The sequence below is a fragment of the Hydra vulgaris genome, chromosome 08, assembly GCF_038396675.1.
Source record: "Hydra vulgaris chromosome 08, alternate assembly HydraT2T_AEP".
Lineage (NCBI taxonomy): Eukaryota > Metazoa > Cnidaria > Hydrozoa > Anthoathecata > Hydridae > Hydra > Hydra vulgaris.
This window is the reverse complement of record NC_088927.1, coordinates 41,408,364-41,435,970: the sequence shown is the minus strand read 5'-3', so window position 1 is coordinate 41,435,970 and position 27,607 is coordinate 41,408,364. Positions and strand designations below refer to the sequence as shown.

General features: G+C 26.7%; 1 protein-coding gene across 2 annotated transcripts in view; it reads right to left on the bottom strand.

The window, feature by feature from the left end:
* LOC101240069 (cytoplasmic tRNA 2-thiolation protein 2) overlaps positions 1-27,607 on the bottom strand; it is a 41,062-nt gene that overhangs the window by 2,686 nt on the left and 10,769 nt on the right. Inside the window, exons 7-17 of one of the 2 annotated variants that reach the window (XM_065803752.1) lie at positions 25,702-25,823; positions 16,947-16,992; positions 15,778-15,867; positions 15,225-15,274; positions 14,936-15,017; positions 14,052-14,108; positions 12,972-13,006; positions 12,840-12,900; positions 6,426-6,468; positions 6,155-6,284; positions 1,705-1,742 (exon numbers count right to left, since the gene is read on the bottom strand). In XM_065803752.1, the coding sequence (XP_065659824.1) occupies positions 1,705-1,742; positions 6,155-6,284; positions 6,426-6,468; positions 12,840-12,900; positions 12,972-13,006; positions 14,052-14,108; positions 14,936-15,017; positions 15,225-15,274; positions 15,778-15,867; positions 16,947-16,992; positions 25,702-25,823 (754 nt within the window). The remainder of the gene's footprint in view (positions 1-1,704; positions 1,743-6,154; positions 6,285-6,425; positions 6,469-12,839; positions 12,901-12,971; positions 13,007-14,051; positions 14,109-14,935; positions 15,018-15,224; positions 15,275-15,777; positions 15,868-16,946; positions 16,993-25,701; positions 25,824-27,607) is intronic. The other variant, XM_065803753.1, reaches the window with a different exon arrangement.

Below are 27,607 nucleotides of genomic sequence, written 5' to 3'. Positions count from 1 at the left end.
GGTTTAATAAACAGGAGACACTTTACTATATACTTTATATTAAACGCGCTGAAGCCAGTTTTGAAAGTCAGTTGCCATATTGGTTAACCCAAAACATTGTTATGTTTTGAGCGGAACTTTATATTTATAGTAGAAAACTTTGCTGAAATCACGTCAAAGCATTGATATAAATAATTGAATAATTTGCCAGCTATTTCCGAGGTTGTATTATACTACAAAGAATTATTTTCTAACTGATTATCAGGTTCAGTTCATTCTAAAATATTGGAATACTGAAGTTGACATTTTGATACTAAAACATACTATTATCAGATGCCATATTTTACACAGTGTGAACATCTTATGGAATAAAAAAAAAACCTTAGTGAGTTTTTTGTTAAATGAAAACATAAAAAAAAAATTTATCAAATATACATATGTTTCTTTCTCCTTGTATATGTGTGCAGTATCATAATTGCTGCAGAGGAAAAATGCTGATTTTTAGATGCAGCTACACTCATTTTGGCAATTCTACATATTTGGAATAGGGATCATCTACATATTTGGCATGGGGATCATCTACATATTAGGCATGGGAATCATCTGCATATTTGGCATGGAAATCATCATGGGAATTTTTATCAATCAGCTAAATGCGCATAAATCAGCTAAAACGTTCTCTTTTGGTCGGAAGGTAGATGCATAACATTAAAATAAAAGGAAAAAGATTTCAACTAAACTTTTTGGCAAGCTGACCTGTGATGAACACTTTGAGACAGCAAAAGGTCATTTCAGAGTAACTGTTTATAAGTCCTACTGTTGACATTTTTATATCAGATAAAGAGACAAATATAAATCACTGCAACATGTTGTGAGTTATTTCCGGTTTCTATTTCCAAAAAACTTAGCATAAAAAACTGCTGATGAAGAACACTCTAAATTGATTGCAGTATTTGTTAAAAAGTACAAAGAAAATGTTTCTGATGACCTTTTAAGATAAATTTTGGGATTCTGTGCATGTGCCAAAAATTAAACTACAATAGCAGAAACAAGCAATAGTGTTAAGGAACTTAGAGACAGTATGAAACATGCAACAGTGTTAAGGAACTCAAAGACACCAGAAACTAGTAACAGTGTTAATGGAGCTCAATTTGATGTCCAGCTCTCCAGGTTTAGTAACTGCATCAGTCATTTTAATGACTGATGCAGTTTAAAATAAGTAATTTAACTCTGCTCATCTCCTTAGCCTTTCAAAGAACCTAAGGGAAATATAACAGTTAGAGGTTTCAGTAACTAAAAGGCCGGGGATCAAGACTTTTGACCGTTAAAAAGTAGTAAAGTCATAACAACTATTATCTAATCCCTGCATAATTCTGGTTTGTGTGAAATACATAAGAAATTTCATAAATATATCATTAAATAGCCACAGAGTGTTGAGGTTCCTTATCAAAAAAGATAACCTGGGCCACTAACGACCTTGCTTCGCCACTGGATGTAATATACAATATTATTGAATGAAAACTAATCAATTAAAATAATATTACTTGAAAAAAACTTTTTTATTGAAGTAAAATATTTGTTAAACAAAAAGCAAATAGGAATAAACAAAATAAACTTAATATAATATATATGAAAAAATAATTAAAGGTCAAATTAAATTTAAAAAATAAATTTATTTGCATAATTATAAATTTCTTTTCAACAATTTAATTAAAAAAATCATACCATAACACAACTTAGATTTTACATCTGATAAACTCAATCTAAAAAAAATTTTAATAAATATATAAAAATTGAATTTACCACTTTTTTTTTTTTTTATTCTGATTCACTCCCAAAAAGGCTGCAAGCAACCACTATTGAGTTGGGAGTTACTAGAAAAAAAAGAATAGAGTTATAGAGCAAGGAAACGATTGACAGAAGACTTGAAAAGTCAGGAAACCATGAAGATGGGAGAGAGTTTCAAAGGGTTGAGTGCTGGGAAAAAAGTTAGACAAATAAAAGTTTTTGGAGCATGCAGGGACAGATACAGTAAAATAATGAGACTTTGATCAATGACAAGTCAAGCAAAAATGAGTTTTAGTTAATGAAACTAGAGATGATAACTCTTTTGAGCAGCAACCATGATAGAATTTGTAGAAAAGAGAAAGAATATTCAAGTTAAGGCAACATCAAACCATGACCCACAAATTTTAAATTAAATATTCAAGGGTTTCGTACATAGAGCATTTTAATGTATGCAGTCAGAAAAATATAGAAAATGAACTGAAATTCCTTTATCGAGTAATTGTTGAAAATGGCTACAAACAGTCCAATCTTATAAAAATCATAAAAGAAACAAAACGAAAGAACAAAAAATCACTAGTGACTACTAAAAACATTGAAAACATCACCAGTACATATCCAACAATTTCATTACCTTGGGTACAAATACTGTCTCCCAAATTACATAAGGTGTTTAGGAAGGCAGGATATAAAACGGTCTTCAAATCAAACCTGAACCTAGAGGCAATATTAACATCAAGAAATAAATCCAAACTACAAATGAACAGCCACCCAGGAGTCTACCTTATTAAATGTCATTGTAGCAAAAAGTATATAGCTAAAACAAAAATGCTAATAAAAACACGCATGCAACAACACAAAAACAGTACAATAGGAAGTAAAACTGAATGATCTGCATTAGCCACACACGTGAGACATTGTACACAACAAATTAACTGGGACAGTTGCAGAACTCTAAAAGTTGATGCTAAAAAGTTTGATAGAAAAGTTCGTGAGGCACTTGAAATACAGTACCACCAATGTACCACAAAAATTTTGGACACCATTTCTGGCGCACTTATGTAAGAAAAAGATGAAACCATCCCATTGACATGAAACAGAACTGCTATTTTAAAAATAAAATATAAACAAAAAAAAAAAAAACTTTCAAACTGAAGGTGCTGGTCACAACAATCCAGTAAAAATTTCTTTTTAAAAATAAATTTAGTATCGAGAGAAATACGTATTTATTGATGTTTATAAAATAATAATATAAACAGTATCGGACAAAATGAGTGCAACCAAATAATGCTAATTTAGTTTCTTTATATAAAAGTGCTGCATTTTTTCAATTTAGAGAAATAACTATGTAACTGTTTAGAGACAAAGTTCTTCAAGTTTTATTCCTCACAAAGCTCATTATTTGTACACGAAAATTAATAAATTAGTCAAAAGTATTAAAAAAAGTTGATTTCCTTCTGGACAAAACAAGTGCAACTCGACAAAATGTTGACCAAGCTGTATTTTGCTATCAATATTTCGTGGCGAATCCTTTGTTGTCGATCACAGCCTTGCATTTTCGAGGCATAGATTCGATCAGGTGATCAATGAAACTTTGTGGAATCGCTGCCCAGGCCATTTGGATTTGTTCAAACAGTTGATCCTTATTACGAACACCTTCACGATTAATTCTGCGGTTGACGACCTCCCACAGGTTCTCGATAAGGTTGAGATCCGGAGATTGAGGCGGCCAATCCATCACCGATAGGTGGTTGTCTTGAAACCACTGCTTGACTACTTTTGCAGTGTGTTTCGGATCGTTGTCTTGCTGAAAAACCCATTTTATTGGCATATTCCATTCAGCATGAGGTAACATAACATCTTTCAGGATATTTTTATACATGAAACGGTCCATTATTCTATCGTTTCGATGTATTGGACCTAGACCGTTAGCAGAAAAACACCCCCAAGACCATTACATTGACTCCACCATGCTTCACGGTCTTATGGCAGTAACGCAAATCGAGGCGTTTTCCGGCCGGTCGACGTACACGGCAAATGCCATCGCTCCCAATGATTTTGAACTTCGATTCATCGCTGAACAGGACAGTTCGCCATTTCTGCACATTCCAGTCAATATGTATAGTCTTGATGCGGTCCATTTTTTCACGCGATATTTATCACAAATACTTTTTTGTGACATTCCACTTACGTAATCGCCAATAATTTTCTTTCTTAGTTCCAATCCAAGACTGTCGGGAGCCATTTTTGCACTTGAAGTCATAAAAATAATAAAAATAAATAATCACGCTTCTCAAGGCTTACCGTGTTACATTTACCTTGTGATGATTCAATAATGCTTTGTGGAACACAACATCTTGGTTGGATGTGGACTGTATTGATGTAATGAAACACTTGTCGTATTTCACTTCTTGTATTGATGTTCTTCGATAAAACACTTTGATAAAACTCACTTCGATAAACTGTCTTGATAATACTGACTGATTGACTTCCATATACTGACTGAATTACATGTCGATTTACATGTCTCTTATATAGTAAAATGAACCTGTGTGAAGCTGTTCTGGAAGATTCTAGATGCTTCTTTTCGATGCTTCTGGAAGCTTTTGGATGCGTCTGGATGCTTCTGAATGTTTCTGGATATTTCTGGATGCTACTGGATGCTTCTTCTGGAAACTTCTGGAAGCTTCTGCATGCTTCTGGAAACTTCTGGAAACTTCTGGATACTTCCTTTAATTATTAAAAAACTTCCATGACGTTGACATGGACCAGACTTAAGAAAATGAAACAAACAAAAAAAGTTGCACTTGTTTTGTCCGCTGCAAAATGGCACTTGTCAACAAAATTCTGCCTGTATGCTGTCACCTGTCAACTGATTGCTCATGTCATGGCATGCTATGACTCCAGACTCCTGAACTGTTTGCTGTGGTAGTATAGTTCGTTTTGTTTTTAAGACATGTAAAATTAGGAACACTTTTTAGCATTGTTCGATGTTGGTTGCAAATGTTTTGTCCAATACTGTATATTCACATACACAGCTATTGAAATATATTTTAACTTTATATTTTTTTAATATATAAATAATGCACATTATCACATAAACAAATATTTTAAACAAGCATTAAAACATATAACTATTTCACAACTATTAACTATTTAAAAACAAATTAATAATAACATTAACCTAACTAGTAAACAATTTCCGTTCCGTAACTAAAATACAAATATAAACCGTAACATCCACTAAACAAGTCATAACAAAATTAAACTTTTACTACTTGCCTGGAGATTGTGGTAACACATACAACTCAGAGCTGCAATAAAAAATTATATTATAAACATTAGCATTTAGCTAATTTCTGGTACTGCAAGTTAGAATAACATATATACTCTCTCTCTCTTATGCTGCTACATGCTCTCATGCATTGACTAGGGGTTTGGTTGGGTCACTGCATGCCCCAACCAATCCCTCAGTCAATGTAGCAGCACTTCCCTGTAGCAGCAGGCTATAAGATAGTGAATGTAGCCGAATGTGGACTAAATAAACATGTGCTAACGCATCAAATGTTATTTTTATAGGAATGGACAGAACTTTTGAGTAGACCTAATATATATATATATAACTTTAATATATATAAATTTTTAATAACAAATATAAGTTAAGTTAAGGTTGTTTGTCAACCAAATAAACAATATACAATTTTAAAATATACCATTGTATAACTAAAATAAAGAAAAAAACAACAATTTATGGAACTTAAAGATTCATGCCTTATAGACAATCATCCATAAAATACAAATTTAAAAATAAAAATTTTATACAAATACAAAGTAACAAGTTCTGATGTCTCTATAGCAACATTAGATCTAACAAAGAAAAAAATAAGATATAAAAATGATTATACAGCACTACGAATAAACATGCATAACAAAAAGATTGCAACAACCTGGTACATGAAAATATAAACATTTTCATGTATCAGGTTGTTTTAAAATTTTTGTTTTTAATTTAATTTTCCAAACCTTTCTTTGTAGCATGAATTTCTAAATTTAGGAATCTGTTTAATTACCCATCTGTACAACTTTTCAAGTTTGTAAAATCATTTTTTAGAGTTTTAGATTTAGAAAATTAAGGAGAGGTCTCAAAAATTATTTTACAGCCTAAATTCATGTATGTTATTCTTATTGTAAGAATTTTTTTATTTACTACATCATACCTCTCGAGTTCACCTGGTGTTACTATTATATACTGGTATTATATTTATTAACATTATTTGGGTCAAACTGACAATAAATTATAATTTTATTTAATTTATAATATATTTCTTTTTAGTAATTTTCAAAAGTTAATTCAAAAAACTTAAACTAAACAACTATAAATTTTTGTAACCTGTCTATTTGAAGATTCTCTTCTTCTCCACTTAAACTCTCCATTTTCTCTTTAACTTCCATTTCTTTATGCTGCTGTTCAATAACATCATTTCTTTTATCTTGTTCAACTTCAGTTTCTATTTTTTTACCTTAAATACATTTTTTTACTATAAATATAAAAACCATCAAAACACATTTAAACACAGAAATCCACATGACACAAAAAAATAAAGACCAAAGTTGACATACAACCCACATGACATGAGAAAATAAGATCAAAGATGACATACAATTCAAACCTGTGTCTAATTCTTCAATTCTATCTTTTGGCCTCTAGGTAACAATGTTAATAATAATAATCAAGGAATTAAATACAGTAATCATTTTATAGTAAAAAAAAGTTTGATCATATACAGTTTTTGATTTAAACTATATATAAACTATAACATTGAGTGAATATCAAATAAAACCATATTAGGGTAGGGTGGGGTAATCTAAGCCTATTTTAGGCTACAATATAAATATATATAATATTTAAAATAGATATAATAATATAAAATAGATAAATAATAAGAATTTTAATTTAAAAGATATAATAATATAAAATAGATAAATATATAAGAATATAAATATAAAACAACATAAAGATAAATAAATAACAAGAACTTTAATTTAAAAAGTATGATATCTTTTTTATGATATCTTTAGTTGAAAAAAACTGTATACATATACAGTATAAAAAGTAAAAGCTTTGAAAAGTAAATGAAAAAAATAGAGCTTTCGAACAGAATAAATAATCTTTTAAACCCTATAAAACCTTTTTTCAATATCTGCCTTTTTATAATAAAATGTTATTTAGGGTTAAACACTCCTGTTGAAGGTATGCTTTTTGTACTTTTTTTCCTCATTTGTTTCCTGTTAAATTTGTTTAATGGTAAGAGCATCTACCAGAAGACCATATTTTTTACAGCTCTGAGCTGCTGCAACAATCATAGCTTCATCATTACCACTCAACACTTTTTTTCGACTTTCATATTTGTTTGCATCAAAATTATTATTTTTTATTATTTATCTCAATGTTTGCTTTCTCGGTGTAGTTAAGGCAAATTTAAAGTATTATAGAGGCTGTATGATATTTTGTTGACTTCGACATATTTCCGTTAAATGATCAGGTCTGTGAATTATGAAAAGACGAAAAAAATTAAAATAAATAATTTTGCAGTATCATAAAATATAATTGTTTGTAGCAAAAAAACCCAGACCAAAGATTCTTCTTTTTTTAAAAGAGTCTTCTTAAAATCACAATCACTAGTCCAAATTTGAATAAGATTTTAACTAAATACATTTTTTAGGTGAAATGAACATCATAGTCTAATAATATGATCTGTTCTGGTTGTTTATTGGCAATTTTTTTTAATTAAATGCTCTTTCTTGGTCGGAATACAAGTATTTTTTGTGAAAATTGATAGAAATATTGTATTTTGACAACTATATATATTTAATATATGTCAGAACCAATTGAATCAATGTATACAAAAATGTTCTAAGTCATTTTTTTTAATATTTGACTTTTTGATGAAAATTTGTTCTTTGAAGACAGTTCCACCATTGTATAGTAAAACATTCTAAATCAGACCTCTCCGTACACGTTAAATAGAGAGCTGAAATATTGTCTGTAAACTAAAAGGTTCTAGGTCAGCGACTTAGAAGGTTTTTGTTTGCAGCACTGAGAAAACCAGCTGTGTTCTGCTGGTAGCTTTCAGATGTTTTTAATCCAATTTTTGTTTTGTTTTGGTTACGAGTTTGAGGTTATTTGGGCTTATTTTATTATTCATGTAGTTTTCTCGCAGTGAACACAATGTTTCAATTTCAGATCTTTTTTATTTATTAAAAAAACTGCTTCTACAAAAATTCCTCGTTCAACTTATACTTTAAAAAACACCTCAAATATGCTCATAAAAAAACCGTTTAGACTATATTTATATTTCCACAAGGAAACTACGTCAGTCAAATCCGCCGTACAGGGTTTCTCCCACACAATTTAATAACTAAATTGCGTTATGAATTGTAATTATTACAATTCATCTCGTTGTTTTAATGAAAAAGACTTATAATGGATGAAGAACCTAGTACTAGCAGTGGAAGAAAGGTTAAAAATGAGGCTATGTGGAAAAGGAATGTTGTTAAAGAAGCTAGAGTGAAAGGTAAAGAGTACATTGACTACAAAGGAAGAACTGTACCTGCTACTACTGTTGGAACTGATTGCATGTGAGATTTGTATTGCAATTTCGATACCCAATTAGCCTTTTAATAATTTGTTTAGGCCTCATCATAGCATACCATGCAACATGTTTTCATAAAAACGTCTGAGACAAAACTAATCTAACACGTTCCATATCGTTCTATTTAATTGTCTGTAGGCCACTCATTGATGGGCTGATGGTCCAAACTTACAAGATGTCTCAATTCGTCGATCGCATCGTCGAGTTTCCACAAAATGTGTGCTACCCATTGGGTAATGTTCCAATAAAAAGAGTGAAACTGCAAGATATTAGGAAGCTAATGCAATATGTTCCGGATGAGTTCAGTGGTTTTTATGATGAACTCATAAGCTGGCCAACAACCGATGAGACGAATGGCGGGGAAAAGGAACACAATATCCAGTGAGGTGTCTGACAAAAGCTTTGTAATCGGTCCTTTTATACATTGTGTGATTTAACATGTGTAATACTTTGAACTTCGATTTTTAATAGTTTTTTGTACAAAAAATGAATAAATATATAAAAGACAAGCTTTTTGTTATTATCCTCAACAAATGTAAACAAAAAGGTTCTAAGTCAGACAACTTTAACTATGTATAACACATATATATATATCACAAATTTTCATATATATTTTAACAAATCTAATATTTAAAGATGTCAAAAAGCACCCAGAATTTTTTTTGAATTTATTAAAGTAATAATTTTGGGTTTAATAAGTTTTTTCTCTATCCCCGAAAAAATAGTTTTTATGACTTAAAACGTTTTTGTATACATCGATTCAATTAGAACTAGGATCTATAGTGGGTTAAGGCACATTTTTAAAAGATTTTACCTAAGTTCATGTTAACGCCGATGAGCAAAAGTGATCTAAAGACTCCTAAATAGTTTTCTTTAGAGTCACTATTAGGGGTAGTAAAAAGGTTTGGAAAATTGTTTTAAAAAAAGAAAAGTTTCTTTAAATATTAAAAAACCTAAAGCAAAAAAAAAAATACAACATCTAAAGCTCTTGTTTAGACATAATACCCTAATAAAACCATACTAATTCCATATAAAAGAATTTGAATAATTTGTAAATACACCTTAACTACACTGAGAGGCATTTTGAAAAATGGCTGCAGTATAGATGATACAACAAATATGTTGAAATGAAATAATCTGACGCAAAATTTAAAAACACTTAACAAAAGCCACTAAACCAAAAAAATTAAAAGTAATTGCAGTTCAGTACACTTAAAAATTTTAAGTATAGTATATTGGTGTTTGCAAAGAAACATTATATAAATCGTTTTTTAATATAAAACTAATTTTTTTTAAACTTTGTTGTATAGGCAGGTTTGGCGCTTAACCATCCCTATGTAAACAATATATATAAACAAATATGTTATTTGTTTATGTATATTGTTTATAAAATGTAAAAAATCCACTTATATAACATTTTATTCAGGATTGTATGTAATATAATAAACTTTAGTATTTCTCTAAAGTTTAAAAACAGAGACTGTTATAATGTAGTTAGCATTTTACCTAAAAAAAGTTTCTGACAGCATAGCTGATGTTTCTGACAGCATAACTGATGATTCTGACAGCATAGCTGATGTTTCTGATAGCATAGCTAATGATTCATTGTACACAGCATAGCTAGGTTATACTTTAAATTTAAATAGTTTTAAATATTATAATAAAGTGCAGAAAATTAAAACTTTTATCCATAAAACCATTATCCATTTAACTAATAAATATCAATGAGACCCAGATTACCCCTTAGACCCACCTTATCCTAATTAAAGAAACAGAATCAAGTGAAATTTTTAATTATGATTAAAAAATAAACTTCTAATCAAAATTTTAAAGGTTTCAACCATATTAATTATTTCAACAAATATATTTTTTCAACAAATATATTAGTTAATTAATGTTACTACATTGATACAAATCTCATTATGTTCCATTAAAATTCTTATAAACAAATACTTTGCCCAATTAGATTGACCAAACGATCCAGTTTGTCATTTCTTTTTTATTTATTAATAAGCAATTGCCTCAAGAACACGTTCTTATATAAACTTTTTGATTATGATATCTTGTGATATTTACTTTTTTAAAAACAGAGATGTAAGAAATTTATTTAACGTCTGTTCACAAAAAATCCGGACTGATTTCAAATGTACACAAATTGTTCTAAATTTCGAATTTTCGATTTGAAATTTTTAAATTTAATCGGTCAACAACAACAGTTTCATTTTGTGGCAAAATTGAGTTTAAATAATTAATTCAAATAAACATGGAGCATCTAAAAGAGAACGATGTTAGAAATGTGATTGGAAATTTTTATAAACAAAACATAAACAGTGGAAAGAAATTTACAGTGGATCATTTTAAGAAAATGGGAATTGCTAAATCTACAATTTATGACATAATTAAAAGGTCTGAAAATAATTTGCCAATGAATAGAAAAATCGGTTGCGGCAGAAAACCTTTTAAAATTACACCAGAAAAGAGAGAGTCCATGATTGCAAGAGCAGAAGAGAGAATCGGGATTTCGCAAAGAAAATTGGCACTAAAATATAAGATAAGCGTTTCATACGTAAATAGATTATTAAGTATGCACGGACTAAAGTATACCAAAAAAAAAATGCACCAAAAACAACAGAAAAGCAAGAAATTTAACAAAAGAAAAACTTATTAAAACTTTCAAAAACTTTTTTCAAGCCATCAAATGAGTTTGAAATCATCATGGACGATGAATCTTATTTCTGTGTAAATGGTGCAAATTGTTCACAAAACTCTGGCTACTATACAAAGGATAGTTCTCAAACTGATCCTAACATTAAATTCAACTTCAAAAAAAAGTTTGACAAGAAAGTTCTCGTTTGGATTGCAATCAGTCGTTTTGGTCATTCATCGCCTTATTTTGCTGTAAAAAACTGTGCACTGGATGCAAAAACTTATTCTAAAGAATGTATTACAAAAAGACTTCTTCCATTTATAAATTCCAAGCATCAAAACATGAAAATTTTATTTTGGCCTGACGGAGCGAGATGTCATTATGCAAAACACACATTAGAAACTTACAACACTTTAGGTATTAACTTTGTCGACGCTAAAGATAACCCCCCAAATGTACGGCCAATTGAAAATTTTTGGGCACATTTAAAAGCAAAAGTTTATGGAAATGAAAATCTTGACCACCTTAAGAATAGAATTCGATTAAAGTTGAAAGAGTTTGATCCAGACTACTTTTTCAACCTAATGGATTCAGTCAAAACTAAAGTTCGAAAAGCCGCTGATTTAGGACCACTTTCGGTTATAAAATAGTTAACAATGTCTAGTCACTCATTTTAGTTAAAATTTTTGTCAAAAATCGATTAATTTTGTATTCAATTAAGAACAATTTTTCATTCCGGATTTTTTGTGAACAGACGTTACTTGTCTTTGAAACTTTATTCTATATAGATTCTATTAAGAACAAAAAGGTGAGAGAAAAATTTCAATAAGCAACTTAAATTCATTGTATGTTATTCCATATACACTATATTGTTTTTTCAATTTTGTACATCTTGAATAAAGTATGAGCTTAAAATATATACAATTTTGTGTTTTAACGTGTTAAGCTTTGACAAATTTATTATTTTTTAGCCTTACTTGTTCTAAAGAATTTGTTTTTTTACATGAGAAACCTCAGAAACCACATATCAATTTATATCAAACGAAAGCATGAACTGTTTTTTCAGTATCTTCACCTTAAACCATATCTTATTTCAAATTCCATTGTATACAGCACTGAGTACTAAGTACAACATACAAATAGTAACATGCTATTTAACAACATCCAAATGGTATTGTTAATGTTAAAACCGTTTTCTAAAATATTAAAAAAGTAATTCCATGGAAAGTCATCTTTCATTAAGACATAAAATTGCTGGAATGCATTAACTGAAGATGTCAAAATAGAGCTGAAAAAGTGAAATAATCGGATATACTTTTAAATTGATGAAATTATGAAAATTTGAAAGAAAGATGAAAAAATATGGAACCACATAATAAACAATTCTAGCATATATAAATGAGACAATGAACAAGTTGCACTTAAACATTTATTAAAAGCAGTTGCATTGGAAATTTAAGTAAAAATGAACTAGAATTTTTCAAAAATTTTAAATTTTAAATTTAGCTTTAATTTTTAATTTATTTTAAAAAATCCTGGTTTGCTTATTCAATTTTACAAACTGATTTTTCTCATAATTACAAACGCATGTTTTGAAGACTGTGATAGCAAACCAGAAACAATCTAAAATAAGAAGCAAAACAGGGCTGAACACCAACTTGTGTTTATGATGTAAAATGATCGTTTTTAAATCTTGGTTATTTTCAAGATGTAAATTGGTAAGAGAGAGGGGCCATTAAATAGAATTACAGTTCCTAAAAATAAAAAAATTTTACCTGACAAAGCAAACAAGGTGAAAAAGTAAATTCTTGGTCCAGGCACAGCTTGTCACCAGTCCTTCAAAATAAAAAAAGCAGAATTATATCTTTAATTGATATTGTAAAATTAAAAGATTTAAAAAAACTTACCTAAAAATAGTATTGACAGTAGAAGGAAATCCAGCCTAAATTCAAACAAAAAAGAAACCTATCAAAACAATAATAAAAAAAACAATAATAAGCTGCATAAATTAGTATAAATTTAATTCAACCTATAGTAAGTTAATATAGATGAAACAAACTGAGGACAAAGCTAACTCTCAATTTTAACTATCCAGGAAAAAACATCAACCAATTTTTACCTATTTCTAAAAATGTGACTGATTACTGGAAAGAAGTTGACTGTTACATATGCATGCATAACACTTACATCTAAATTAAACACAAACCACCTTCATTAAAAATTATTACCTCTTCATTGTTTCTACACCATTGCAACTTTACTTAGTCAAAAAGTTTAAAATGCAACTATTAGCTGAACCATATATCTCCATAAAAATCTTTATTTATCTCCATTACTAAAACTTAATTTAAGTCTACTTATGTGCCATCAAATGATAACATCATACTATTTAGGAAAGATAGAATCAGTCATGGAAGGTAAACAAGGCAATCTGCAGCTAAAACTAAACAAAACAACTTTAGGTTGAAATAAATTTACTATTAGAAAAATTTCTATTAGATTGTATTTATTGCTCTGAGCGACAAGGTATTTTTTTATTTTTCAATTGATTTAGTAGCATTAAATTAAATAATTTGTACTTTTGGTTATGTCACACACTTAGTTGATTAAAATGTATATAACATTTTCATTGTGACAGACAACTTTAACTTTCCAGACATATTTTGGCAAAATGATCAGAACATCACATCTAATAATAGAAATAGTCTTGAATGAATGATTTAATGAAGCTCTTTGTACATGAATACAGGTTCAATGAAGCTCTCTGTAAGCAGCTAACTTTTAGGAAACATTTAGGAAAACACAACAAAAAAAGTTGATCTTATACAACAGTATAAGATCAACTTTTCTCAAATTAAATAACAACTTCTCAACAAATTAAACTTAATCAAGTGGCATGAATCAAATTTCATTGTGCAATTAATAGTCAGAATTAATTGCCAGTTAAACTTTGCTCAGCAAACTAATATCTGTGCTTTAATTTATACCTGTAGGCTGTTTACAAATTGTTCAGTCTGACGTTGAATGCAGGAATTTGAAGCTTTCTAACAATTAAAAGAAAAATAATAAATTAGTACATAATAACTAGATATGTCTAGGATGAAGTATATGTTTTAAATAATTTATGATTAAGTAAAAATTTAATTTTTCAGCAGTTAAAACACTATACACAATAAATTATAAAAAAAATTGATAAGATATAAAAGGATGATATAAAATTTAAATATGACACATAAAAGATTAATAAAGCCAACTTATAAAATTGCATCATTTTTTTTCAATATAATTTATTTTTTTATTTTCAAGAAAATTGTAAAGTAATTTAATTTAATTCTTTACTGATGCTATCACCGCAAGATTTAAAACAGTATGTGCACTGCAATAGTTTGATTATTTGCGGTTTTGATATTTTTAAGAAGTAGATGGATAGGTGCTGTTTATTAATCAAAAAGTTAAGTAACTTGTAAACAATAGGCCTAAAATTTCATTTAGAAATGATAAAATACTTTGAAGAAACTGTCAAAAAAAATTTTCTAAATTAAATAAAAAATTAAAATCATACAAAATTAAAACTTTGATTTTTGGTAAGTTTTTCAACCAAAATTTTGCTTCTTACCGAATTTATAAAAAGTACTAAAACCGAAATTTCAGTATCGGTTTAAATTGAAATTTTGGCTGAAATTGAAACCAAACTTTAGTCAATCACTAGTAAAGAACCACAATTTTTGTGAACATTTTCAACAAATATTGTTAAATAATTAAGTTTGCAATAAATGAAAATAAAAGTAAAAAAAAAATTAAAATCTCAAAGATAATTTCAAATAATAAAATATAATCCAATTATATTTAAAAAACAACTAAAAAAAACAACCTTGGTTAATATATTGGGTACTACTGTAAATCTTAGATGATTAAGTCTGTTGTATAATGCAACTTCTTTTGAGCTAAACTCTCTATATTATGAAAATAACTAATAATACAATTATTATTAAATATTTTTCTGATTAAATACTTGTAATATATTTGTTAATAAAGTCAACTAAAATGATTAAATTTATTTTATAATTTATTTTGCGACAGAAGTACAAAGATATCCAGGTCATAATATAAATTTATGAATATTTTAAAGTTCAATACATTTAACAAAAAAAGTCATTTACCGTAGTGGTCGTATAATAACGATATCACTGTATCTCTTGTCAGCAACTCCCTTAAAACCAAATAATCAGTTACTACAAGTAAAGATTTCAAGTAATGAAAATATTTTACTGCTTGTTTCAATATAAAATTTGAAATTTTTGGAATCTGAAATTTTAGGAATCTGAAGTCTGAAATTCTATTTTACAACCATAAAAAAATTTTAATTTAAACTAAACCAAATTGAACTATGCAATAAATTTTTAAACTAGTCTGCCCAAAAATCCATTGAATAGTATAACTAACCAACAGTCATTATGTCTTACAAAATATAAGCTTGTTGCCTGCCCCCTCATACCAGACTAGACATAATTAAATAACTACAATACAATGTAATTATTTCATTATGTAGTTAAAGTTTTATTATTTTATCACTAGTGTAATTTGTATTGACATTAAATAATGCTATATAACACTTGAGTAAATTGTGTAAATACCTCTAATAATAATAATCTAACAATAAATATCTAATAATAAATATCTAACAAATAACTAACTTCTTAAAAAAAAACTAACAATCTCAAAAGGAATAGCATTGCCGTTCCCTTGTAGAATGTTGCAGAGAAGTGTTACTGATAAATCACTTGCAGTATCACCAATCATTACCTAATAAAAAAATAAAGAAATAAAAATTAAGCACATTTGCAAACAAATTTAATTATTAAATCTGAATTATAAACATTTCTATTAACAGCAATTATACTAATTAAAAAGTTTACTTAACATTAAAAACAGATTTGTAATTTAAAAATTTTATTATTTAAATAGTTACAAAGTGGGTCAGAAGCTAGAAAAAGTGTCAAAACAAAGGTCATATATTGAAAAACTAATTTCTCATTTGGAATCAACAATAATACCATGCAAAAAATCATTTTAATGCTGTTGAATGTTTTGTTGAATGTTTTATCTCCATTTTAATACTGTTAAATGTTTTATCTCCATTAGGATTACTTAAAATAAAAGAAAAAATTTGTATAAAAAATATCAAAATTTAGGATATATAAGTGATAAAGCTTTTACTGCCAAAATACATTCTATGAGGAATTTTTAAATGTCATAGATATCTTCATGTATATTTCTACTATTCTTTTAAAAAATTTTTTTTTCCATTTTTCATACAAAAAAATTTGCACTTATAAATTTCCATTTTTCATACAAAAAAACTTTGCCCTTTTAAATAAATGAGATACACTGGCATCATAAAACGAAATTAATAAGATACTCCAATATGTAGAAAGACAATAAAACAGCTACCCCAGATGCTAGACTGAATATAAAATTTTAACTATTTATTACAAAACCTAACACACATCCAAACTTGCCCCAATCATAACAGGTAGTGGCTCACTATTCAAAGTGTTCCAAACTTAACTTATGTAAATTTCAAAGAGTATTATTTGACCTGTTCATTACAAACAACAACAACAAGCCCAAGTATCAAAAATAAATTACTAAATAACCTAGTAAATGATATTTGTGTTTTATGTGAATAAATTTTAGTGAACAAAGTTATATATATATAATAGTGAACAATCTTCTCTGGCAACATTTTGACTTATTCTTTAAGAAAAAACAGTTTGTAAGTCAGAGTATCAAAAAATTCATCAAAAATGTATCATTGAATCCCTAATTTTGTTTCTGGCCCACAATGCACTAGTTAAAAAAAGTTTAAAAAGAAATTATACTTTTGTATAACAATGTTTCCTGGCAGTAGCAACAATTACAGACATTCTAAACAAATGAGTAAAAAGTGCTATATACACACACACACACACACACATATATATATATATATATATATATATATATATATATATATATATATATATATATATATATATATATATATGTAAATATATATATATGATATTATATGTTTTTGCTATATATGAGATTTAATGTTATTATTAATTCAATATAAAATATTTATTATATAAATATTTTGAACAAAATAACAGAATTGCAAAGGGATCCCCACTAGCTAATAATATTTATAAATAATTTAAAAAAACAAATTTAAAAATTAAATCATTTTTTAGTCATTATACAATGGTTTTCCGCATAAAATGAAAAAACTCAAATCATTTAACGCTTAACTTTTAAACTCGACTGCGCAACAATGGAGTACGACACTTCTTCGAAACAAATACGTGTCACCACCCAATTTTGCCAATTATGTTTAAAAAAGTTAAAAAATAAATAAAAAAATTATAAATTAATACTTTTTTGATATAAAAAAAATTCTGCATGAATTCTTGAAGACACCATATTTCATGCAATCTGCCTAAAATTTAATTCCACAGTATTAAATTTTGTGTATTATTTTATTTTTACTTAATGTTTTTGATTACGTTTTGTGGTTTTAAATAATTTAACAACCTTATGTTATGTAAAAGTTGCTAATGATGTTTATTAGACAATGTAAAAAAATTAAAACAACAGGTGATTATCAGCACACCCACACTCCCCGAAAGTGGTTTACGGGAGCAGTTTATGGCTCTCGCAAAGACTTTTTTTTTTCATAGATATAACTTACTTTCTTTTTCTTTATATTTTTTGATAATAAAAAAATTAAAAATTTTACTACATCAAATAAAAAAGACAAAATTCGAGTTTCAGATTGACTTTTTTTGCTTACAAACACGTTTTTCTGGTCAATTTTGCAAAGTTGTTAATCAAAGATAACCATTATCATTGTAGTTAAGATGAAAAATATAAAAGTCATTTTTAAAATAAACCAATAATTGCAATATAAACTGCAATTATTCTTTAAAGGCATGGTTTTTACAAAAAAGCGTTTTTCACATCACGATAAACAACTTTTTGTTTGTTATGTATTCTTGCAACAATTAACATTACATGTATATGGTTGTATCAAGTATAAAATCACATTTTGTAACAAGCTGTTGTTGTTTTTTAACGAATAAAAAGATAGCTTGCACATAAACCAAAAGCATAAACTATAAAAGACATTTATTCAAATTACATAAAGATATCATGTTGTTAAAAAGTGTATTTTTTACGATGAATGCAAATATTTTTAAAGCAATTTGTACAATTAATTTTATAAATAACAACAAAAACGATTGTTTTAATATACTTTTGTATAACAATGTTTCCTGGCAGTAGCAACAATTACAGTCATTCTAAACAAATGAGTAAAAAGTGCTATATATATATATATATATATATATATATATATATATATATATATATATATATATATATATATATATATATATATATATATATATATATATATATATATATATATATATATATATATATATATATATAAAAAATTATAAATTAATACTATTTTGATATAAAAAAAATTCTGCATGAATTCTTAAAGACACCATATTTCATGCAATCTGCCTAAAATTTAATTCCACAGTATTAAATTTTGTGTATTATTTTATTTTTACTTAACAATCTTTTTGATTGGTTAATTTCGCAAAGTTGTTAATCAAAGATAACCATTATCATTGTAGTTAAGATAAAAAATACAAAAGTCATTTTTGAAATAAACCAATAATTGCATTATAAACTGCTATTATTCTTTAAAGGCACGGTTACTACAAAAAAGCATTTTTCACACCACGATAAACAACTTTTTGTTTGTTATGTATTCTTGTAACAATTAACATTACATGTATATGCTTGTAACAAGTATAAAATCACATTTTGTATTTTGCAATTATTTTTAACGAATAAAAAGATAGCTTGTAAATAAAGCTCTTGTAAAACTATAAAAGACATTTATTTAAATTACATATCATGTTGTTAAAAAGATATCATGTTGTTAAAAAGTGTATTTTTTAGGATGAATGCAAATGTTTTTAAAACAATTTGTACAATTAATTTTATAAATAACAACAAAAAGGATTGTTTTAATAAACTTTTTGATATCCGATAATTTAATAGTCGAAAACATAAAAAAAAAAATTTTTTTGTTATGCTATGTAAAATTTCTATTAAAATTTGTTTACACCAAGCTGAACACTTTTAAAGAAAGTTTTAAAATGCTGTTAAATAAATAATTATAGAATATTAAATAAAACTTTTGTTTATTTCAAAAGTATTTTTTTTTAATGATGAATGTAATTTTTTTTAAACAATTAGTATTCTTAATTTTATAAACAACAACAATAAATACGTTTCAATAAACTTTTAAAAAAAATACTTTTTGATAATTTAAATAAAGTTAGTTTTTTATTAAATGATAATTTTTAGATGTTTTTTTTTATCTAAGATTTTTAGTTGATAATTAGATGTTAGTTTTTTTTTTTAAAAGAGCTCGCCTAATATAAAAACATTAGAAAAGATCAAAGTTTTATAGTTCATCGGGTTGGTTTGAAAAGGTTGTAATTGTATTGGGAAAATTTGAAAAGAACCTTATAATTTTTTTTAATGTTTTATTCAATTTATTTATATTATTACTTTTTTATTTGTTTTTATGTATTCTTTTTTTGATTGATATATAAAAATACATAAATAAATAAAAAAATAATCATACAAATATTTTTATTTAGACATTAAAAAAAAGATTTATTTGCTATTCTCCTAATATAAAAAAAATCAGTTAGAAACTCGTCAAACCAATGCAATGAGTAATTCAACCTTAACAAAATTACAAAACATTATTAAAAATAATTTTTTATTAGAATTCTAGTTTTTCAGATTTATGTTAGTTCATTTTTTTAGAGCTATAGGTTTTAATTTTTATTTTTAATTTCTGTTTCGTTAAGATTTCTTTATTTTTTATATAGTTTAGCCTGTTTAAAACTTTTTACCTTTGTCAATTTTATTCAGCACGTTTTTAATAATCTAATAAAAGCCGTGGTCAAGCTTTTAGAAAATAAAAAATAAAATGCATGGTCAAGATTGGAGTGTGATTGCATGCCTTTCCTGTTGGCGGTATTAAATGAGTGCTCTTGCACTCATTTATTACCACCGAGCCCTGTATATATACATATATATATACATATATATATATATAAATTTATATATATATATACATATATATATATATAAATTTATATATATATAGGTTATGATTTTGAAAGTGATGCGACTGCTGTAGGTCTAATCACTAATTCGAATAAAAACAATATCTACACCTAAATTGTTACCCAATTATGATCGAGATGTTTTAACACCACGTGCAACTACAATAAAAACAATAATTATACTCCAGGTATGTATGATATCTAAAGGAACATTGTTAGTGTCGAACCGGTACAGTCTATGTCTATTATCCCAAAAATACAGCATCTGATAATCTAATCCCTAGAGAACCAATTTGTACTGGGTATAATTACTTTGTGTATTCTGGATCACATTTTACCACTTCAGCACCATCCAGTTTAAACAATATGTCTATATACTATTGCCAAACTTAATCTTTTTAGTAGTGTTAGTAGTGCCCCTTCGGGCGTGTTTGACACGAAACCCTCGGCAGCCATTGCAACCAAGGTAGTAGAAAGAAAACATCACAATACATTTTGTTGTATGCAAACGTGAGCTAAAGTTCATGAAAATATCTTACGTACATAAACTTCAAATTAAGTAATGTTAAAACATACTGAAACATTTATCAAGTTTTACAGTTTGACTTTCACTTGAAAATTGTATTGCATCAAGCTCTCCTTAACTTTGATCTATAGCATTTATTTCCGTTTAAAAAATCATTGTATAGTTTTAAAGATTATTGATTATCAACATGCCAGCGTGGCTGAGTGGATAGCGTGCCAAGCTTCTGAACAAATAAGCCATGGTTCGAGTCCTATCACTTTTGACTTTTTTTTTTTTAATTTTTTTTGAGTATTTTCAAATACAAAATACTTTTGAAGTTTTATAGAGATTATATACAAACATAGGTAATGACATTATACACTTTAACAAACAAAAAGACTTTTAAAGCTAAAATTTCTAAAAACATTAAAACACCAGAAGAAAAAATTTGTTGCATATTGTGTCATGATTGAGATTAATGATTGTTATTAATGTGCTCAGGAAATTAGTCCTAATAATGGTCTGACAAAAAAATTATATGAAACTTAATAAAGAAAAAACTTATAAAGATGGTCCTGCTACTCTAGAAGGTGCTGCTGTAGAGGCAAAAAAAAAAAAGCCTGTAGCTAGAAAAATAATATAAAACTTTCTTTTGACAATTAAAAGTTTTTTTGGTACATTTATTTTTTTTACTATAAATAGATGCTGCAGCCGTTTTTCAAAACGCCCTAATATGCTTATTACATATTTCGAGAAAAAAACAATTAAAGCAAAATATTAGCAGAAACTCTTTGTAAAACGCTTTTTGAAACTAATAATTTTTATGAATTTTTTTCAGAACTCTTTGAAAATATGTATTAAATAACATTTGTAGACATCTAAACTTGCTTATTTTGTAAAAAAGTCAAATTGTTTTTTTTACCTTAAGGCATTTTGAAAAATGGCTGCAGTATGTATGATACAAAGAATATGTTGAAATGAGATAACTTGACGCAAAATTTAAAAGCTCTTAACAAAAGTCACTAAACCAAAAAAATTAAAAGTAATTGCAGTTCAGTGCACTTAAAAATTTTAAGTGTAGTATACTGGTGTATGCAAAGAAACATTATATAATCATTTTTTAATATAAAACTAATTTTTTTTAAACTTTATTGTTTAGGCAGGTTTGGTGATTAATCATCCCTATGTAAACAATATATAAACAAATATGTTATTTGTTTATGTATATTGTTTATAAAATGTAAAAAAATCCACTTACATAATTTTTTTTCAGGATCGTATGTAATATAAGTAAACTTTTCTAATAATTACAAATCTTTTTTGCTCAAGCTGTTTTGTTTTGATTTTTTGTAGGTATTTTATTATATTTAAAAAAATTGACAAGATTGAAAAAACACAAAACATATTGTCTCATCTAAGTGGAAAATTTGAAACTTCAATTTTAGATTTGCTCCTCTCTTGTTAATTTCTGATTGCTAAAATTACATTATCTAAAAAGCCTCGTCTATCAAAAATGATAGAGGCTTTTTCGAAAATCGTTGAAGCTGCAATTTTCTTGCGTATGTGACGTCACTTTGTGGCCAAATACTAGAAAAACAAACTAGAAATAAGATTTTATTTACATTTTTTTAAAGACATGGTATATATTTTTATGAGATATATTCTAATAAAGACAAAATCTATTTATTAATTACTATTGTAATAATCTCTTATTCGTGAAATGATATATCTGTACCAGTTTTATATATTTTTATGGAATTGTACGCAACATAATTAAAATTAATCAAAAAATGTAAGACAAAAAAGGAAACTTGACTTAACTTTTGGATTAGCATTTAATTTTACTCTTTAGTTTTTAATCATAATCATAAGAATGAACTTTTTTTTATGACTATGTTTTAGTTGTCTAAGATCTTCTTAGTTCCATTTGTATAGCGTTAGGTACAAACCTCTGTAAGTGTAAACATCTTTAGCATATGTTGAGTTTGCAGGCATTATATGGAATAATTGTGTATAATATATCTATAAAATGAGAAAACTTTAAAATTTTATTTTAAATTTTAGAAATCTATTTTGCTATATTATTATTTTTTTGCTATAAATAAACCCCCCAAAACAACACTGATGAAAGCGCACTTAACCACTGAGCTATCAATGAAAAACATTTAGCAGAAAAAAAAACCTAATTATAAGTCTCTTATAAGCTCTATGTATGCGGAAAAGGTGCACATGTTAAGTTTTTTGCTCTTGAATAATTTTTCAGAATAAATTGTTTGCTAAACAATATTGAAGTAAATAAGGAATAAGTATGAAAATAATTGGTGTGGAATAGATATGTATAGAAATGGTAGGTTTGGTAAAGACCCGTATTTTACAGATCCGGAAAGCTAGGATATATAAGGAAAAATATAGAGAAGTTCCATTTGGAATAGACTTACGAAAACCTATATTTTACGGGTCCCATCTCAGCTAGTTTCTAATGAACCATTTACTTAATCAAATACATTTTGAAAAATTAGCAGTATTATCCATATACAAACTACCTAAAAATCCTGATAGTTACTACCAGTATTGAATTTAAAATAAATCAATTGCATGTTTTTTACTTTTATTCCATTGTTTTATAAAAGTTTCCAATCATTGTTTAGTTTTCTTAAGCATTAGCATAAGATATATTTTCAGTGCATTTTCAGAATAATAATAAGCAAGTCATGTTTATTCTTTAAAGTCTTTTATAATCTAAATCAATTTTTACAAGTCTTAAAAGATAACTGAGACCTTAATTAGCTCCAGATCCCATACTTGTTTTAAATTCTTTTTTACAAGAACATCTCTCTTAAGAACAAATGTCTTTTTATTATTCCAAGAAGCCACTGTAAAAAGGTCCTGTCTGATGTTAATCTCTGTTATTCTCAGTTTACTTAACCTTGTATCTTATCTCAGATGTTAGGTTCTAGAGACTTTTGGTTGTCTTCAACAGTATCATTAACTAAAGTAAGTTTAACATTTCATCTCGAATTCAAGGGTCTGGCCTTATTCTTCTTGCCAGTTAAACAGATTAACCCATCATTAAACATCCAAATCACTCTAGCTTCCAATGCTAAAGTTAATTCTCAATTAAACACTTCTACAGTTTGTGCTCCAGAATAGATTTCCATCATAGTCTTAAAAAAGTGTTCTCCTGAATTCTCTTCAATTTTTTCTAAACCTTTAAAATGTGGCAAAGAAGTGCTTCCAATTTTTCAAAACTCTAGAAAACACTTTGACTTCTCCTACTATCCTATGATTAGTCTTCACTCTGTTATTAGTTTCTTTATATAAAGATTTGAGAATATTAATTTATTTATTTCTAACTGCAGTATTAAAGTTATTCTTGAAGGCCTCCTCTTTTTTTTTTGTAACTTTAAGGGTACCACAAGGTTCTGTCTTTGCTCCTGTATTGTTTCTTTTCTACAATAACTATCTTCATAAGAATTTTACATCTAAAGTGGCTCTATTTGCTGACGTCTCAACTTTTTACTCTTGTCTAGACTTGTCTTGATCTTCACTTTTTGATTGCTTAGAGCAAGCAGCCAATTTTTAATCTGATCTCTCTTATGTAACAGCCAATTCTGAGCTTAAAATCCACAATTTTGTTAGACAACAAAACTCATTTACTGCAAAAAAAAATATTGCAATATTGTAGGCATTCCTATTATGACTAATAACAACATTCTTACTCTCACACAAAGTCTATTTTTTAAGTTTTCAGTTAACCATTTTCTAGTATTTTAACTTCTTGTTGGAAGTAAATTAGAATTTAAAAATATATAAATATACGCCAGCATTTAATAAATCGTAAATGTAAGCATAAAATTATAATACATAAAGTATTATAAATTTTTTTCTAGCCCCGGCTATCAACCTCTGCTAAATCCTAAAATTTTGCCTCTTAAAATAAATATATATATATTTATTTTATATATATATATAGATATATATATATATATATATATATATAATATATATATATATATATATAAAATAAATATATATATATAATAAATATATATATATATATATTTATTATATATATATACAAATATATATATATATATATATATATATATTATATATATATATATAATAAATATATAAAAATATATATTTATTATATATATATATAAATATATAAAAATATATATTTTTTTATATATATATAAATATATAATAATAATTATTATTATTATTATATATATATATATATATATATATATATATATATATATATATATATATATATATATATATATATATATATATATATATTTGTTGCTATAACTATAAATAATATTAATTTTAAGTAAATTTAAAAACATGCTTGAGCCTGCTTCAAAAAACTTATATGTGATATAGTAAGGGCTTGTTCAAATAGTTTTTTTAATAACATAATTGATTAAAAACATTCTTTATTAACTTCATACTTACAACCTTCCAAGTGATAATTTCTGATTTTTTTAAAACTCCGAAAATTTAATTTATTTTGAATAAATTTGATTTATTTCTATTAATATAAAATGACAAATGCATAAACAGTTTTAAATTTTTAAAACTGTTTTTGCATTTCACACAAAAACAATTTTTAAGATTGACAGGTTAGTTGCAATATTATGTGAAAAAAAAGTTATCCAGACACTAGATTTAACCAATTTGTTTGAAGATAAAATTGTCCTTGTCATATAAAACAATAACCGCTATTGTAATAAAGGTCTATATCTTGAAACAAGGGCATTGGATAAAATCTGGTATCTAAATAGATTTTTTTTACAGAGAATTGCAACTAACCTCTAACCTCCTACAAACATTTAACATTTCTCTTTCCACTACATTGTCAACTATTATTTGAACAGTCCTTAAATCTTCATAAAAATTAATGGATTATACCTGATTACAGATAGAAAATGGACTGTTGCTGTAAGTGTTGATAACTGTGCAAATGCTTGACTGAAAGAACTTTTATTGATTTCATTTACACCATCAGCATCGGTATCAGCAGAGTGAAAATTCTGAGTAAATAATAATTATAAGTTATAAATAGTATAAATAAATAGTTAACACAAATTCAAAAAAAAATTGAGTACTGTGCTTACAATTGTTTTGCTGATATTAAAAATGGGGAATTTATAAAGGAGTTTAACTTTTATATCTTTTGATAAATTAGTCTAACTTAAAACATTAGCAAAAAACTTCACACGCAAAATACTTTGATAAAACCTTTCTTTTAGTATAAATGCTACCACAAATGTTTCAAGCAAAGATAACTGTTTATTAAATAAAAAAAAGTAAAATTATATCAAAATGTAAACATCAAAATAAATTCCTCTTTTTTCAATTTGACAAAAATGTATTGCTGATGATTGCTTCTAGGTATGAAATTCTAAGTAACACCAAATAGTTGTATTTTTTCATATAAATATTTATTAAATACTTTGGATCTATTATATAAAACATTTATTTACATGATATCAAAATGTTAAACAAAGAGGAGATTTCTTTTTATTATCATACAAAAATATATATATAGAGAGAGATACATAAATATATATATATATATATATATATATATATATATATATATATATATATATATATAATATTTCCAAATGGTCTAAATAGCACTAATTTAGTCAAATTTTTCAAATAAATAATAATTTTTTTAAAACTTTTTGACAACATGTTTATCGATATCAATTAACATCATCAGGTATATATTATACCTGATGATGTTATGTATAATATACACCTGATGATGTCAATTGATATTATAGTAATAGTATAGTAATAGTATATGAGTTGCAAATAGGATACAGATCCTATTAAAGTGATATAATGACTATAGGCAACTATCTATTGAATTTTCAAGCATTCGTTTAAATTCATTTGTTGAAGAACAGTTAGTTATTGCAGCATTGAGTGCATTCCAATGCTTAGCAACACGATTACAAAAAAAAATGATATCATGGATCACAATTTCTGTTAAATTCGCATACAAATTGTTCTCGTTTATCATATCGAGCTGGACGAATGACAGGTTTAGTGTGCCAATTAATGATGGTAAGACCTTTATCGATTTTAAACTTTTCAATTAATTCTTCTCTTATTCTACGATCCCCTAGTTTTTGAATTTGAAACATGATGCATTTCTCTGTGTAACCAAGATATTTGCATATGGTTGGGACTTTGGTAGATCGCCTTTGAATTTTCTCAATAATCTTTATATCTTTTATTTTGCAGAGTGACCCACCACTGATTGCATATTCCACCTTAGGTCTGACATATGTTTTGTATAAATTGGTCCATAACACTAAATTCATTCATTTTTTTTTACATATTGAGCATTCTGTTAGCTTTATTACTAGCATGGATAACTTGATGAAAATATTTAGCATCACTTAAAACAAATATACCAAGATCTTTTTCTACATCTGATTTTTCCAAATCGTAAGTGAATAGTTTGAGTGTGGGTTGTTTCTTCCCATATGCATAACTTTACATTTTTCTAGGCTCAGCTTCATTAACCAAACTTTTGTCTATTCAGTGATTTTATTTAAATCAGTTTGAATGTCAGTGGTATCATTAGGAATACTTTTTACTCATAGCTCATTCATTAACTTACAATCATCTGCATATAGTTTACTGACACATTTTAAATTGTCTGGCAAGTCATTGATGTAAATAATGAAAAGTATTGGGCCTAAAACTGAGCCTTGTGGGACACTGCTAGTAACGTGAGCCCAATCAGATATGTGTTCTCCAAGTACTACTCTCTGTTTTCTATTAGTGAGAAAGT